This window comes from Haliaeetus leucocephalus, unplaced genomic scaffold, assembly GCF_000737465.1.
Source record: "Haliaeetus leucocephalus isolate CR32 unplaced genomic scaffold, Haliaeetus_leucocephalus-4.0 Scaffold262, whole genome shotgun sequence".
Lineage (NCBI taxonomy): Eukaryota > Metazoa > Chordata > Aves > Accipitriformes > Accipitridae > Haliaeetus > Haliaeetus leucocephalus.
The window spans coordinates 10017356-10030022 of NW_010972698.1; the positions used below are offsets into that span (position 1 = coordinate 10017356).

General features: G+C 40.5%; 1 protein-coding gene across 1 annotated transcript in view; it reads right to left on the reverse strand.

Annotated features, from left to right (window-relative positions):
• The window catches only part of LOC104832791 (pre-mRNA 3'-end-processing factor FIP1-like), a 28130-nt gene that overhangs the window by 14793 nt on the left and 670 nt on the right, over positions 1 to 12667 (reverse strand). The window contains exons 2-8 of the mRNA XM_010569155.1: positions 12025 to 12064; positions 8936 to 9020; positions 7369 to 7475; positions 6233 to 6291; positions 5062 to 5172; positions 2288 to 2418; positions 1402 to 1526 (exon numbers count right to left, since the gene is read on the reverse strand). Of these exons, the coding sequence (XP_010567457.1) occupies positions 1402 to 1526; positions 2288 to 2418; positions 5062 to 5172; positions 6233 to 6291; positions 7369 to 7475; positions 8936 to 9020; positions 12025 to 12064 (658 nt within the window). The remainder of the gene's footprint in view (positions 1 to 1401; positions 1527 to 2287; positions 2419 to 5061; positions 5173 to 6232; positions 6292 to 7368; positions 7476 to 8935; positions 9021 to 12024; positions 12065 to 12667) is intronic.

Sequence of the window (12667 nt, forward strand, 5' to 3'; positions counted from 1 at the left end):
GGGAAGAACATTTTTATAGTAGCTTGTTTTAAGGTCATCACAAGTAAAGATTTGTGAGAGAGAGAAGCACCCACAACTGAAGTTTAAGAATCCCTCATCCTATATTCATGCAACAATTGATTTGTGTAAGTATAGCCTTAGACATGTTTTCCTGCAGTTAGGACAGAAAAACATCAGCACTTTTTCAAGTTAGACTGCAGAAATTTCTATCTCAGTAGGAAATTTAGACAAAGTGGATATAAAAATGCTGGCTAGTTGTCGAGATAGTTTTCTCACTGAAATCTTTGTTTAACAAAAAAAACCCAAACCCAACAACTCATTGCCAAGCCCATGGTTTTGATGCTGCTGCAGTATATGAAGATACTCACTCTGGTCCTGACCAAAAGCTCTGCTGCAGGAACAGAATCTCGTGTGTCAATACTTTCAAAACCACGCTTCACGTTAAAATGGACAAAAATACCGTATAGTTACAATAGCATCAGCTTATTTTGCAGTGGTGTAAGTTTTTGAAAGTCTCAGGAGACAGGAATAACAGCTGGAAACAAATGTGACTGACCTGATGGCACTATGAAGGGGGACAGAAATGCCACCAAGTGCAAACAGACTAAGTAGAGCTTTAAAGCTTATACTTGAAGCATATAGTTGGTTCTCTCTCAGACAAAGTGGAAAGTTGGAATGCAAGACTGATTTCTGCAAGCCAGGTGTGCAAAAGATATGTGAATAAAGCAACAGAAACACCCAGATCCCAAAGCTCTGGCTCTTCTGGTTTCACATAGCTCTGTTTTTCTGAAGCTTTTGATAAAAACCCATCAACCTCATAAGGTCAAAGTGGTTTTCCCAACAGAAGCTGCCAATCAAAATGACTCAATTGTTTTGCTTTATCCAGCTTTGTGGATCCTCTCTCTCATTGGAAAAAATAACTAATTAGCATGCATCAAGCAGCATAGCATACAGATTCAGAAACCAATAGCTCCTCTTATCAGCTGCCAAACATGTAATCCACTTCCACTTAAGGAGGCAAAGATTAAGATCGTGGGAGTAAGAATAAGCTAAGTAAGCACAAGCAGCCAGCAATGTAAGCCCTCAAAGCTGAGGTATTTGCCTTTTTTTTCCTACTCCCAGAGATGTGTCCCTTCAGCTGGGATATAGGTTTCCCTCTCTGTGCAGTACTATACTGAGGATGTCACCAAGGAGAGCTAAATGGGTAGGTAGGGGTTGCACAACCCTCAGGAGAGCACTGTTGAACAGAATAGTTAACGAGTCACCACAGCAGCTTCCCATAAAGTTCAAAAGCTTCTTCTGTTTCAGGCTTGAGGAGATTCAGATATGGCCCAGGTGGATCCCAGCCACCCCCATGCAGAACACAGTGCACCGAGGCTTTACGTCTGCATCATCCCTTACCTATTAGGAGGAGGCCCAGCCTTCATGCGCCCTCCCACCAGAGCCAAGAAGTCTGTTTTGAATTCTGTTTTGATGATGTTGTTTTCCACTTCTTTTTCAGCATTTCCTGTTCTTCCTTGCTGAACCTATGGAAGGCAACATATAACACACAGGTTTAATGCCCTTACTTGCAACTGAATGTAGCATCAGAGATTAACCCTCAGCAAAGAATTTTCCCTTGAGGAACAATCACAGGGCTCTTGCAAACAAGCAAACCTATTCTTCAGTCAAGGCGGCAGACGTTTCTGTAAACTAGCTGGCTATTCCAGCCTCAGCCTGCTGTCCACTGTCCCCATTAGAAGTCCCCAAGTTTAATAATCTCATATCCCTTTTCATGTAGTCCTTAAGTCAAAACTGGAAATAGTAATACCTACTGTATTGACTCTTTGGCTGAAGTTCTGATTAACACCGGTTGGCCCCCTGACAGACTTCTGCAAAAGTTGATGGCTAAAGCAGCCTCCAAGCACAAAAGGCAGCCACACAACTGCAACAGTCAACAGCAACATGCAAAACAGCCATGGATGCCCAGCTCCCCTCTCTACACCTCTCACATCCACAGGATCTTCCAACCAGATGCCCCTATAGCTGGGTACCCTCAAAGTCAACTGGAAATTCACTCAAGTCTTGCTAGTGTAGTAGTCCAACCCTGCCAGGCAGCTGAAACTGTTCGTTCAATAAAGATTTTTAGCAGAGAGATTTAATCATTAAAGATATATTTTTGTATTTCTCATCACTGAAAGGAACATAGAACAGTTAAGTATTAAGGTATCTTCTGCTCTTACACGCTCATCTCTGTGATTACAAAAACAGTTTTATTGTAGCCATATCCAGGAGTAACGTCACCTACTGTGATCTTATTTTCAGTGCTGATGGGAGGAGCAGGATCCAGTCCAAGCTGAAGCCGTCGCTGCTTTTCACAATAAGCTTTCCATGTTTCTTCATTGAATCCGTAATTAAAGTAATCAGAAAGATCAGCACCTGACAAAGGGAGCAGAAGTTCACACAGGGATTCTAGCAGACTTGCATTCTCTAATTGTCCTTTAACTGCTTAAATTAAGAGTTAAGAAAACAAAAATCTTCTAGAGAGCACAGCTTAATCTCAATTTCATTCTGTCAGAAAGCCGCTGAGTGCAACAGAGGAGATGGCTGCATCTTTTGGTGGGAGGGGGACTACAGCCTGAACAGCAGTGGGACCATTTGGGACATAAAATACAGCACATATGCAGGGTATTAAAAGAGATGCTTGCAATCACTTATTCACCAACCAGATTTTTTCAGACTGGTTTCTTGCAATTGTCCAAATGAGCCAAGTGCTGGGGACAGCACAGGAATGACTGTTCCAGCTACAACCACAAAAATGGGATGGTGTCACAGAACCTTTTTCTTGGCAGAGCTAAACCAACGCGTTCTGCTCCTGACCATCATTGCCTTTGCTGTTTTGAGAAGAGATTCCAGGACATACCCAGTTTGTGAAACAGGGCTAAAGTGGAAGTTTTTTATTGATATGTCTCAGACTACACAAGTAATTACACAGTTCAGTCACGATCCTAACTATAGCCTTCCAAGATTGTTACCTTACTTAACAGTCTTCTGTGAAATGTGCCAATTCAGCACGAGCACTTCTGAATAACAGAGGTGGCCACAAACTGCTTGCCAAGAAAACGCAGATGCAGAGGGACAGAGCTGCAACAACTCTGTAAGGCATACCTCACAACAGGAAGCATTACAAAGCATCTCCTAGCCCTGCTGAGGTGTCCCTCAAACATCCCCCTCGCAATGGTATTCCTAGACAGACCAATTCTTAAACAAGGAGCTGATACGTAACAGCTAAGCAAAACACTGTGACCATGCTGAGCTTGGATCTACATAGCAAGGTTTAAGTTTATCTTCTAGGTAGGCAGCTCTTCCTGTTGTACCACCCAAATATGCAAACTGCACCAACACAGACTCAGCAACATGACATTTGCATATCTATTTTATCAACCTATATTTCAGCCCTCTATCAGTTCTTCCACACCGTATTTCTTCTTCCTCTCCCTCACTCAAAGAGATACCAACTTGCTGAACAATTAACCATAAAGGATATAAACCTGAAAGGCTGTTGAGTAACAAGCTGCTTGCCATCTAAAATAAATTTACAGGCCATACACCTCTGCGGACATCTTTCCTCTATTTGTACTTCAACACCGTTTTAAGGCTAGCTGGCTTCATTCTGGTCCAGGGATGTCAGGATGACCACAACGATTTCTATGCTTCATCTCTGAACTTCACTTCATTGTTTTCCTTCTAACTTATTTTCTTCCCAAACCCCTCTTTCTCACTTCACAAACAATGGGAAATCCCCTGCAGAAGAAAGGCTACATTTTCTGTTATGTCTGTATTAGCTACTGTTCATCACAAGAGTGCTTTAGTGCTGGTTTGATACCATGACACATCCATGTAGTTATCAGCACTGTTACGTATTCTGATGCCCTTCATTTCAGGTGGACAAGAGATCCCAAAACCACACCACAGACCACCTTATAAAAGCGCTACTTAGCATAGCAGTATTTCTGGAAGATAAATAAAGTACAGGGGCTGGTAGGGAGAATTACTTCTGAGAAGAGGCAACTGGATTTTTTGCTTCAGTTAACATTTCATCATAGCATATTTTGTGAGAGTAGCACAACAAAAATTTGGATCTCTTTGGTTCCTTCGTTTACTTTTGTATCAAATTCAGATGAAAAACAGAAGTTTATTCACAGCACCCTACAGCTGTCATGCAAAAAAGGCTTCCGAGTAGAAATGTCCCTAATACTAATCAGGAAGACAAAAGAGACCATGTACATATTAAAACTTGCTATGCAAGTACTATCTGTCAGGACACAGTCTAGATAATACTGTCCAGAAGAAATAAGTGGGGGACTGCTCACTCACAGTTACGCACCTAGGGGCAGAATCTAGCAAAGAATTAGGCAATGCAGCTTTTCTAAAAGAAAAATCCTAGCCTTTCTTGTAAGAGTAACCAGTGTTTTCCGTCCTTTTATTCAACTGTTTGCAGCCAGAGATTTCAACACAAAAAGATGGCTTTCCTATCATGACATGCACTCAAGTGGTAATTCCCACCATTGCTGCCCTCTGCAAGTGGTACTTTCCTGCAGAAGTGTGGACATGCCCAGGACCCAAATGAGGAGGGTGCATGGGGATGACTCTGAGCTTGGCCATGGTGAGACAGAATAAGCAAGCTGCTGCACATGAAGAGGAGACCACACGTTGTCAACAACCAAATCTTGATCCTACTCGATTGACTCAAAGGCCAACAAACATTATTGCACTGATATCAGTGCAATATTTTCTGGAACTAAGGAATTAATAAAATAGAACATTAAAGAAAAGGAGTTGTTCCCATTAGGGAAGTGAAATTAATACAGTAAATGCAACCCAATTTTAGATAGAAGCATGGCTTGATCAATTGGTAAATGTCACTGGTTGTCTAGACAAGCATTAGAGGCTGAGCAATAAGCATTGTTCTGACTTTCCTGTTGCCTGGCAGCAATAAATGGACAGAAATTACATGTGAAATTAAAGGGAGTGAACTAAAACTGCAAAAAATATTTACCACAAGAAACTGTGAGGCCCCACCTGGTTTCCTCCACGGTTTGTCTTCAAATGAATCTAAATCCACTTCTATAACAGGCAATCCATTTATATTCCCTGCAGCATCCAAGTCAATACCTTTGGGCTGCAACTTGGCTTTGGAGAGAAAGAAACCGTTACGACTTTTAATGCAATGCCTTTAATCCACTAATTTGCTGAGCAAATTATTCCAGTCAAAAATAAAGCGCTACTGTGAATTCATTGCTGGCTTTATAGCACGTAGGTAACCATAATCAACTTCTTAATAAAAATTACTTCAGTCACTCTACAAATAAATAGCCAGGGTATACAGCACTTGCAGCTGAACAGCAGAGAAGCAAATTCAACCCAGACTGGTACTACAGACAGAGTAAATTATTAGAGCATGCACGAAATTTACCCCAAATGAAAAAAATTTATTTTTCTCCCCAGGCAAAATAGTAATTTTTCCCTCCCAAGATACACACATTTTCTCATAACACAAGACATTTTCAGGATCAGTCTTAAGTGGACCATGTACTAACTGGAGTCAGCAAAAATCTGTTGCGTACAGCATCTTCAAGAGGAATTTGTTCTTATTTTCCCAATCAGAAGATAAGTCATTTGCATAAAGAAATTAATGGAAGTATATGAAGCCCATGAAAGGACAGTCTCACACATGAGGAAGGACAGAATCCAAGTCTCCATACATAGTATAAACTAAACTGAATGGTGGGGAAAATTTCATCTGCAGAAATATGCATAGCTTATACTCAAGGCCAGAGTTTGTTTCTTTTAGTATCTTACACTGCAAGTAGGTCAGTGTACTGACCACAGAGTTAAAAGTTCTTCTCCAGGCAATTTAGAAAAGTTTGGCTCCAGTGCAACAATATAGTTTAGAAATATTCTGGTTTTTTTACTATGAAAGTAATAATCAATGTATATTTTTTTCTAGTTTAAACAGAATTATAATCAACTTGTTCAGTGATGGGTAATCAAATCATTCCATTGCACCCTGGACCCCAGACTGTCCCAGGAGTGCTTATCTTTAGGAAATGCACTTACTAATCCTAGTTTAAATAAGATGCACTAATTTTATATCCTTCCAAACAGAGACCAAGACTCGCAGCTGCTCCAGCTGTCAGTGCCAGATAAGTGAAATACTGCAAAAGGTGAAGGATAAAAATAACAGCAATACCTGAAGCAGATGCTCCATAGCCTCTACCCGTTTTTAAGTTTAGATTCATAGGAGTTCCCCTATATGGAAAAGAATCACTACATTGGTATTGGAACAAATTACTTGGTGAGGATTTTCATGCAAAATATATTCAAGCCCTGACACCCTTCAGAAGATACTTACTTCACTTGGGTTTATTCGTGCCTCTCTCTGATTTTTAGTACTAAGTTTCAACACCTCAAACATGAGGTTCATCTGCCACGTAAGATTCTCTAACCCTACAGAAACCCAGCAAACAAACGTACTGACCAACAACAGAATACAAGAGGATTGTCTTGAATATGAAAGGAAAGGTTATTTCAAGGAGTGGTAGTTACCATTCTGCCCAGGAACGTACTCCGTATTTAAATGGAACTGAACAACATGGAAAGCAGAGCTGCACATAGATCACAGAGTGAGGAAAGGTGAAAGCAGCAGCTTTTGAAAAGGATAGCTGCTCACTAGATTTTGCAGACAACGGATGGAGCATTGCTATTCAGAGTAATCCATCAGACTGAAACCACCTCTACAACAAGAGAAGGAAATTATCCATAAAGTGGAAAAATTAGAATATGCTGCAACGCACAGGGAAGTCATTTCCTTAAGAGGAAGGCTGCTAGCAGCAAGCAAAAATGCTGTCTTATTATTTTTATTCAATGCAAATTAGGTAGAATTTTGAGTCAGTGACATAATTTCCTGGTTTGCAAATCCAGCCTCACCATTTCTGAATCATGAAAAATCAGACAGCTGAAAATTAGTAAATTCACAGGTTATGCAAATTCTTATCAATACAGTTTTTGGTTCTTGAAGTTTTCACAGATGAGGAGTTAAATGTAACTTCACACCTTTGATTTTGCCCAATGAAGCAGAGTAATTATTTGATTAATTTTTCCAACAGCAGATCCATGAATTATTGCTCCCATTTTATAGATGGATTCTCCAACAAGCAATCGCAGGATAGAGCTGCCCATCAGTTTCTAATCCCATTTCGGTGTTCTAGCCATTACTCCCATGTCTCCCAGAAGAGAGATCAGCTCTCATCCCCATTTTCAATCCCTATCAACGTGCCAGAGCTACCTCAGATCAAAAAAATCAACGCCATAATCAGCAACACATACATGTACGATGGTGCTCCTGTTTTAATGTTGCCAATAGTAACTTTCACGTCATCATCATCACTGTCACTATCACTGTCATCTTCATCATCTTCACCACTTGGAAGGGCCTAGCAACAATAAAAGCACACAGGAGCTGATTAATACATAAAACTGATAAATTCCCTGGGACAGTAAGCCAAATCTTACAAAGCTTGTATGATGAAGGACTATTAGAAAGAATGATTCTGATATAAAGACATAACTTTCTACTGCACTCCAAGGCTATACAAAGTTGTCTCTGGAGGCAAAAAACCATGGAAGTAACAAGCCTTCAGCACAAATGGACAGGTGCCTACAAAGAAACTGCTAGGTCCTTGGAAGAAGTGACCCTGAGAATCAGGATAAGATTTCCAAAGGTGGGGAAGGTTTAGCTCAGTTCTAAGAATTTCATCACGTCCCACAGTTCCTCTTCCCTACTCTCTCTAAAAGAACTAGGGCTTTTCTGACACATCTCCTTCACAGGTCCATGATGAAAGTATACAATCACAAATAAAAAATACCAAAATACATTCACCAGGCTTCACCTTAGAACCTTGAAGCAAATATTCTCTCACCACAGCTTTTGTGGTAGGAAGCTGCTGAGGAGCTTGGCTTTGCTTATTTAGCACAATCAGTCCCCAAGTCACTTAACTTTACGTAAGAACTTTACAACTGCCGATTTGACTCCAGTGTAGCACCACTGCTGGGGCACAAAAGCAAAGGAAGTCTTCCAGGTATCCAGCACTGCAGTTTTGCAAGACACATAAGCTGAATTAACACCTTACCACCTCAAAAAAGTATGAGGAAGGTGTTCCTAACCCTCTCTCCTTCTCCACAGCACTCGTGTTTGTCAGAACTCTACATGAGCCCTCTTGACATACCACACTGCCAGAAAATAAAGCCATCAAAAAGACTAGAGGAAGAGGGGGTGGAGAAGCAAGCCTCTTCCTACTCTTTCAGCACTGAGCCATGAGATTACATTCTAAGAGGTCTGAGCCTGAATCAAAACTGATTCCCAGCACTTTGGGCTTTCTATCCCAGTGTTTCCCATATTTTACTGACCCTCAAGAAGTCATACTAAACATTGAGCTAGAGGTAACACCACATTCTGCTTCTCCTGCCAGACTGCAGCATCAGAGGCCCTCATGTGCCTCTTCAGTGGGCATAAGCAATAGAATCATAGAATCATTTAGGTTGGAAAAGACCTTCAAGATCAGAGTCCAACCATTATCCATGCCCACTAAACCATGTTATGGAATACCCCGTCTACGCACTTTTTGAATACTTCCAGGGATGGTGACTCAACCACTTCCCTCCTGGGCAGCCTATTCCAATACTTAGATCAGGGTTCGCTACCTACTACACAAGGTAGGCTGAGAAGAGAAGCCTGTTGCTGTAGTTAGCATTGGGAATTGACTATCAGTACAGTCCTACAGTACAAATGTAACATGTTAGGTAGTACCAGCATCTTTACACTTACATCTTTTTATCCATGAGTACCGAGAAGCACAAAAATAACTACGTCTACCATTTGCAGTGGAACACTTACATGTTGCGACATCTCTCGGTCTTCATTGCTGACAGGCCGGTTCTCCTGAGGAGCATCTTGCAAAGGATGAGAAGATTCTGCGTGCCTAGTAAATGTGACAGATAAAAGAAAGTGGACAAGCCCAATCTAGAGGTTCACCTATAAACATTTCTAAAGCATTCGTCCAGGTGACTTTCATATAATGGCTTTATTCTTATAGTGTGTTTATTCTGCTGGCAGTTAGCTCAACTATACGACAAAAAATTAATCACCCTTGCTCGGCTTTGCTTTTGTTGGAAAGAATCAGTTTGGTGCTTTCAAAGAGTGCCTGACAGACAGCATGGCTGCCTAGCCAAACACACTCAACAGCTAATGTATAAGCAACAGCCCTAAGAGCTTTCAGCTTTGGTTCGGCACAATCACAACTGATAGGAATAAGACCATAATAAGCAAAACTTCACCTTGTCCTTAAAGATGCTAATAATTATACATATATTTAGTAAGCATCTATCCCGTAGAAATTAAGGAAGAAGTGATTTCAGTGTTTCTACAAATCGCTTACATATTAATGAGTAGTTAAAATTCAAAGAAGAAAGGACAGATAATTATCCATCCAATCTTCTCATTCATTACAAATTAGTTCTATTGCAACAGTGCTCAGGTTCAGATTTATCTCCAATTAAAGAGTTTGTACAAATGGTAACATTGTTTATTGCATTAGCCAAGCAAGAAAGTCAAATTGGTATACACGTGCTAGAGAAGAGTATGCTAAGTGTTACAAAACTAAAATACAAAGAGAGATAATTTTTTCTCTAATGTCATAGGTAAAACCTAGTAGAACTTCAAAATAATTCTGGCTTTTCGAAAGAGACAATTAGAATAGCCCAGGTCCAGGAAATCCAATTCTCCACCAGTACTTTGTGGAGATGTTGCTACTAATTTCCAACGCCATGTCAGATAATAAACATACACAAGATTATCTTCAAAAAGAAACATAGGTAACACCTAACAGAATCCAAACACTGGTCAGATTAAAGCCATTTCAGAGGTGGCAGGAAAGGAAACACCAAACAAGTAAGCCAAAAGATCACACTAATGCAACTCACAAAGCAGTTACTGAGCATAAAAAAAGAACAAACGAACAAGAACAATTTGAGCAGTTCCTGAAGCTCCCATATTAGAAAAGCCCCATATACAAAGAAATTCAACAATCAAGCCAAGATCAAAAAGAAGGGATGAAGGTTCAGCAGCTAACCAAGGAAGCACAGGTCCCATTTTTGCCAAGTTCCTGCAGTGACAGCTGAAGACACTTTAAGTTATAAAAAGTAGCCAAGATGTCTAAGGGAAAATCAGCTTCTAAAAGTATTTCAAAGTTGCAGACATAGGCTATTACATAAGGACCAAAAGACATACCACTGGAGAAAATCTCACAGATGGCTCCAAAACCTTTTGCATTTTGTTTGCCAAATCCAAGCAACTTGTAACATTGACCTCAACCCCAGAATTTTCTTAAGAATCCAAGATGACTGAATTAAGGAAGAGTGACAAGTATTACCTTCAGCTTCAAGTCACATGAAGTATCCGTGGGTGTGCATTAAAATTTATGAATCGGAGTTCAAATAAACATTTGCTAAGTAACAGTCTTTCCCTAACCTGTTTGCTTCCCAGGAATGAACAATCTGACAGGTCCACAGCCATCATCTGCATGCAAAAAAATGTCGCAGCTATTTAATTTCCCCAGAATGTCACCATAACTCTGTGCATTGTGGGCATAACAGCATCCTGCACAGACTGCTGGTATTTAATACATCCTTTAGGCTGAGGAATGTTAATGGATACTGCATCCCGCACTACACTGATTTCTGCTTCATGGGTAGAGACAAATACTCCAGACAAGCCAGCAACGTATCCCTGGAGCTGCAGCCGTCAACAACATAGCAAACAAAGAGTCATTTTTCTTAAAACACCCCACAGCTCATCGTTTAGGAAGATTCTCATTGTGCAACAAAGAAAAGGAAAAAAAGAACCCAACCAAACAAAGGGGAGGGGGGGAGAGCTAGCATGAACACTAATACTTTTCCTTCATGCACCTTGCGGTTATTGGAGATGGTGGAAATTCAGATTTTTAATCCTGCTTGTAAAGGAAAATTACATTCAGAGGAAAATGGCAAGGAACAACAGATTTATGCAAGTTAGCAGTAAATATCTATCTAAACTAAAAGTTGTTCCTTCTCACAAAGCACATTTGATGTTTTTGGGTAACAATTTACCAAGTCTGCCTAAAACTTGTTTTTGAACAAGTTTTCGTATTCCCTAAGCACAGGATACTTACTACAGGAGTAGGACAGCATCCGTAACAATCTCAGAAATTCCAGATGCTGAATTCACAATGACCTTAAAGGACAATAAATATTAAACTGAACTTTTGAAGGTGCTGAGCACACAGAAGTCCAGTGAAGATCAAGTCTTCTGAAAACCATGTTACATTTGAAAATGGCAAACAGGTAATATTTCTGCTGAGAGAAAACTCTGCTGGTGCAATACACACTGCTACAAATATAGTGAGGGGAGTTACTATCAAGGACAGATGACACTTTCCATACATGGAAAGCAAAACTGATCACTGAGTTGTCCCCAATGCTTTTATCTGAAAGTCTTACCCAAACCACATACTTCACAGATCTCATATAATTTGTTGATTTGATCATGTCAAGATTTTAACCTACACTCAAAGTTTTTAGCTCTTCCAGGACAAGCCACAGTTTTACCGATCCCAGGCCAGCACAAAGACCAAACCTCCAGGCACCTTTTTTCCCCAAGAATTAAACCGGAAAACAGATCTGATTTAAAACTAATCAGGGAAGGGGAAAAAAGGGGTTAAAAGTTAGTTTTAAGTCAAATCAGTTGACTGATCCAGTTCACCTGCCGAATCCATAAATGCTGTGCCAGCCCAAGCCTGGCAGCTGAGGATGACCCCACAGGATGGGAAAAGGACAGGTTGCTGCTTCTGGCAACAGCATTGGTCTGAAGCATTCATGAAGCTATGCTTAACGTGGCTTGATTTTCTTTGCAGCATATAGTTATAACAAATAAATAGTCTCTGGACTTACCCAGAAATTGGTCCATCTTCTTGCTTACCAGCGGTGTCATCTGCAAAAACCAGTAATAATAAAATTATTCAAGTGAAAGGAAAAACAAGCGCTAAATTTAAGCACAAAATACGTCACAGCTACAGAAATACCTAGTAGTGCCAAGGCACTATAACCCCAATGTTCTCTTTTCAACAAAGACCAACTAGAAATGGAGCAACTAAGAAAAAAAAAACCAAAACCACCAAACAAAACCTATCTGCAGAAGTGAAGTCTCACACCACCGACACAGACCAAAATTCAAAATACGTATCCAAAGTCTCTGAGCAGAAGGAGTAAAGGCAAACATCACATAAGGAACTGAAGTCAGCTGTGAAGGTCTTTATATAGACTTTTAACATGCCAGGGAAGAAGAAACATAAAAGTATTCAGCTGGAAAGTCCATGCGGAGGACAAAGACGTTTTAAATAAAGTCCTACACTTTTTCCTAGACACAGGCACACCAGCCCCCTGTCAGCCCAGGGGTTCACCTGCATCGATCAGGTTAGTAAGATCTGGATGACTAGGAAACTGAAATCCTACCAAAGCATCACGTTAACCTCTTCGCGTCACGGTGTTATCGGTAAAAGGCCAATAACCCGCCTACCCCCCCCCCCCCCCCCCC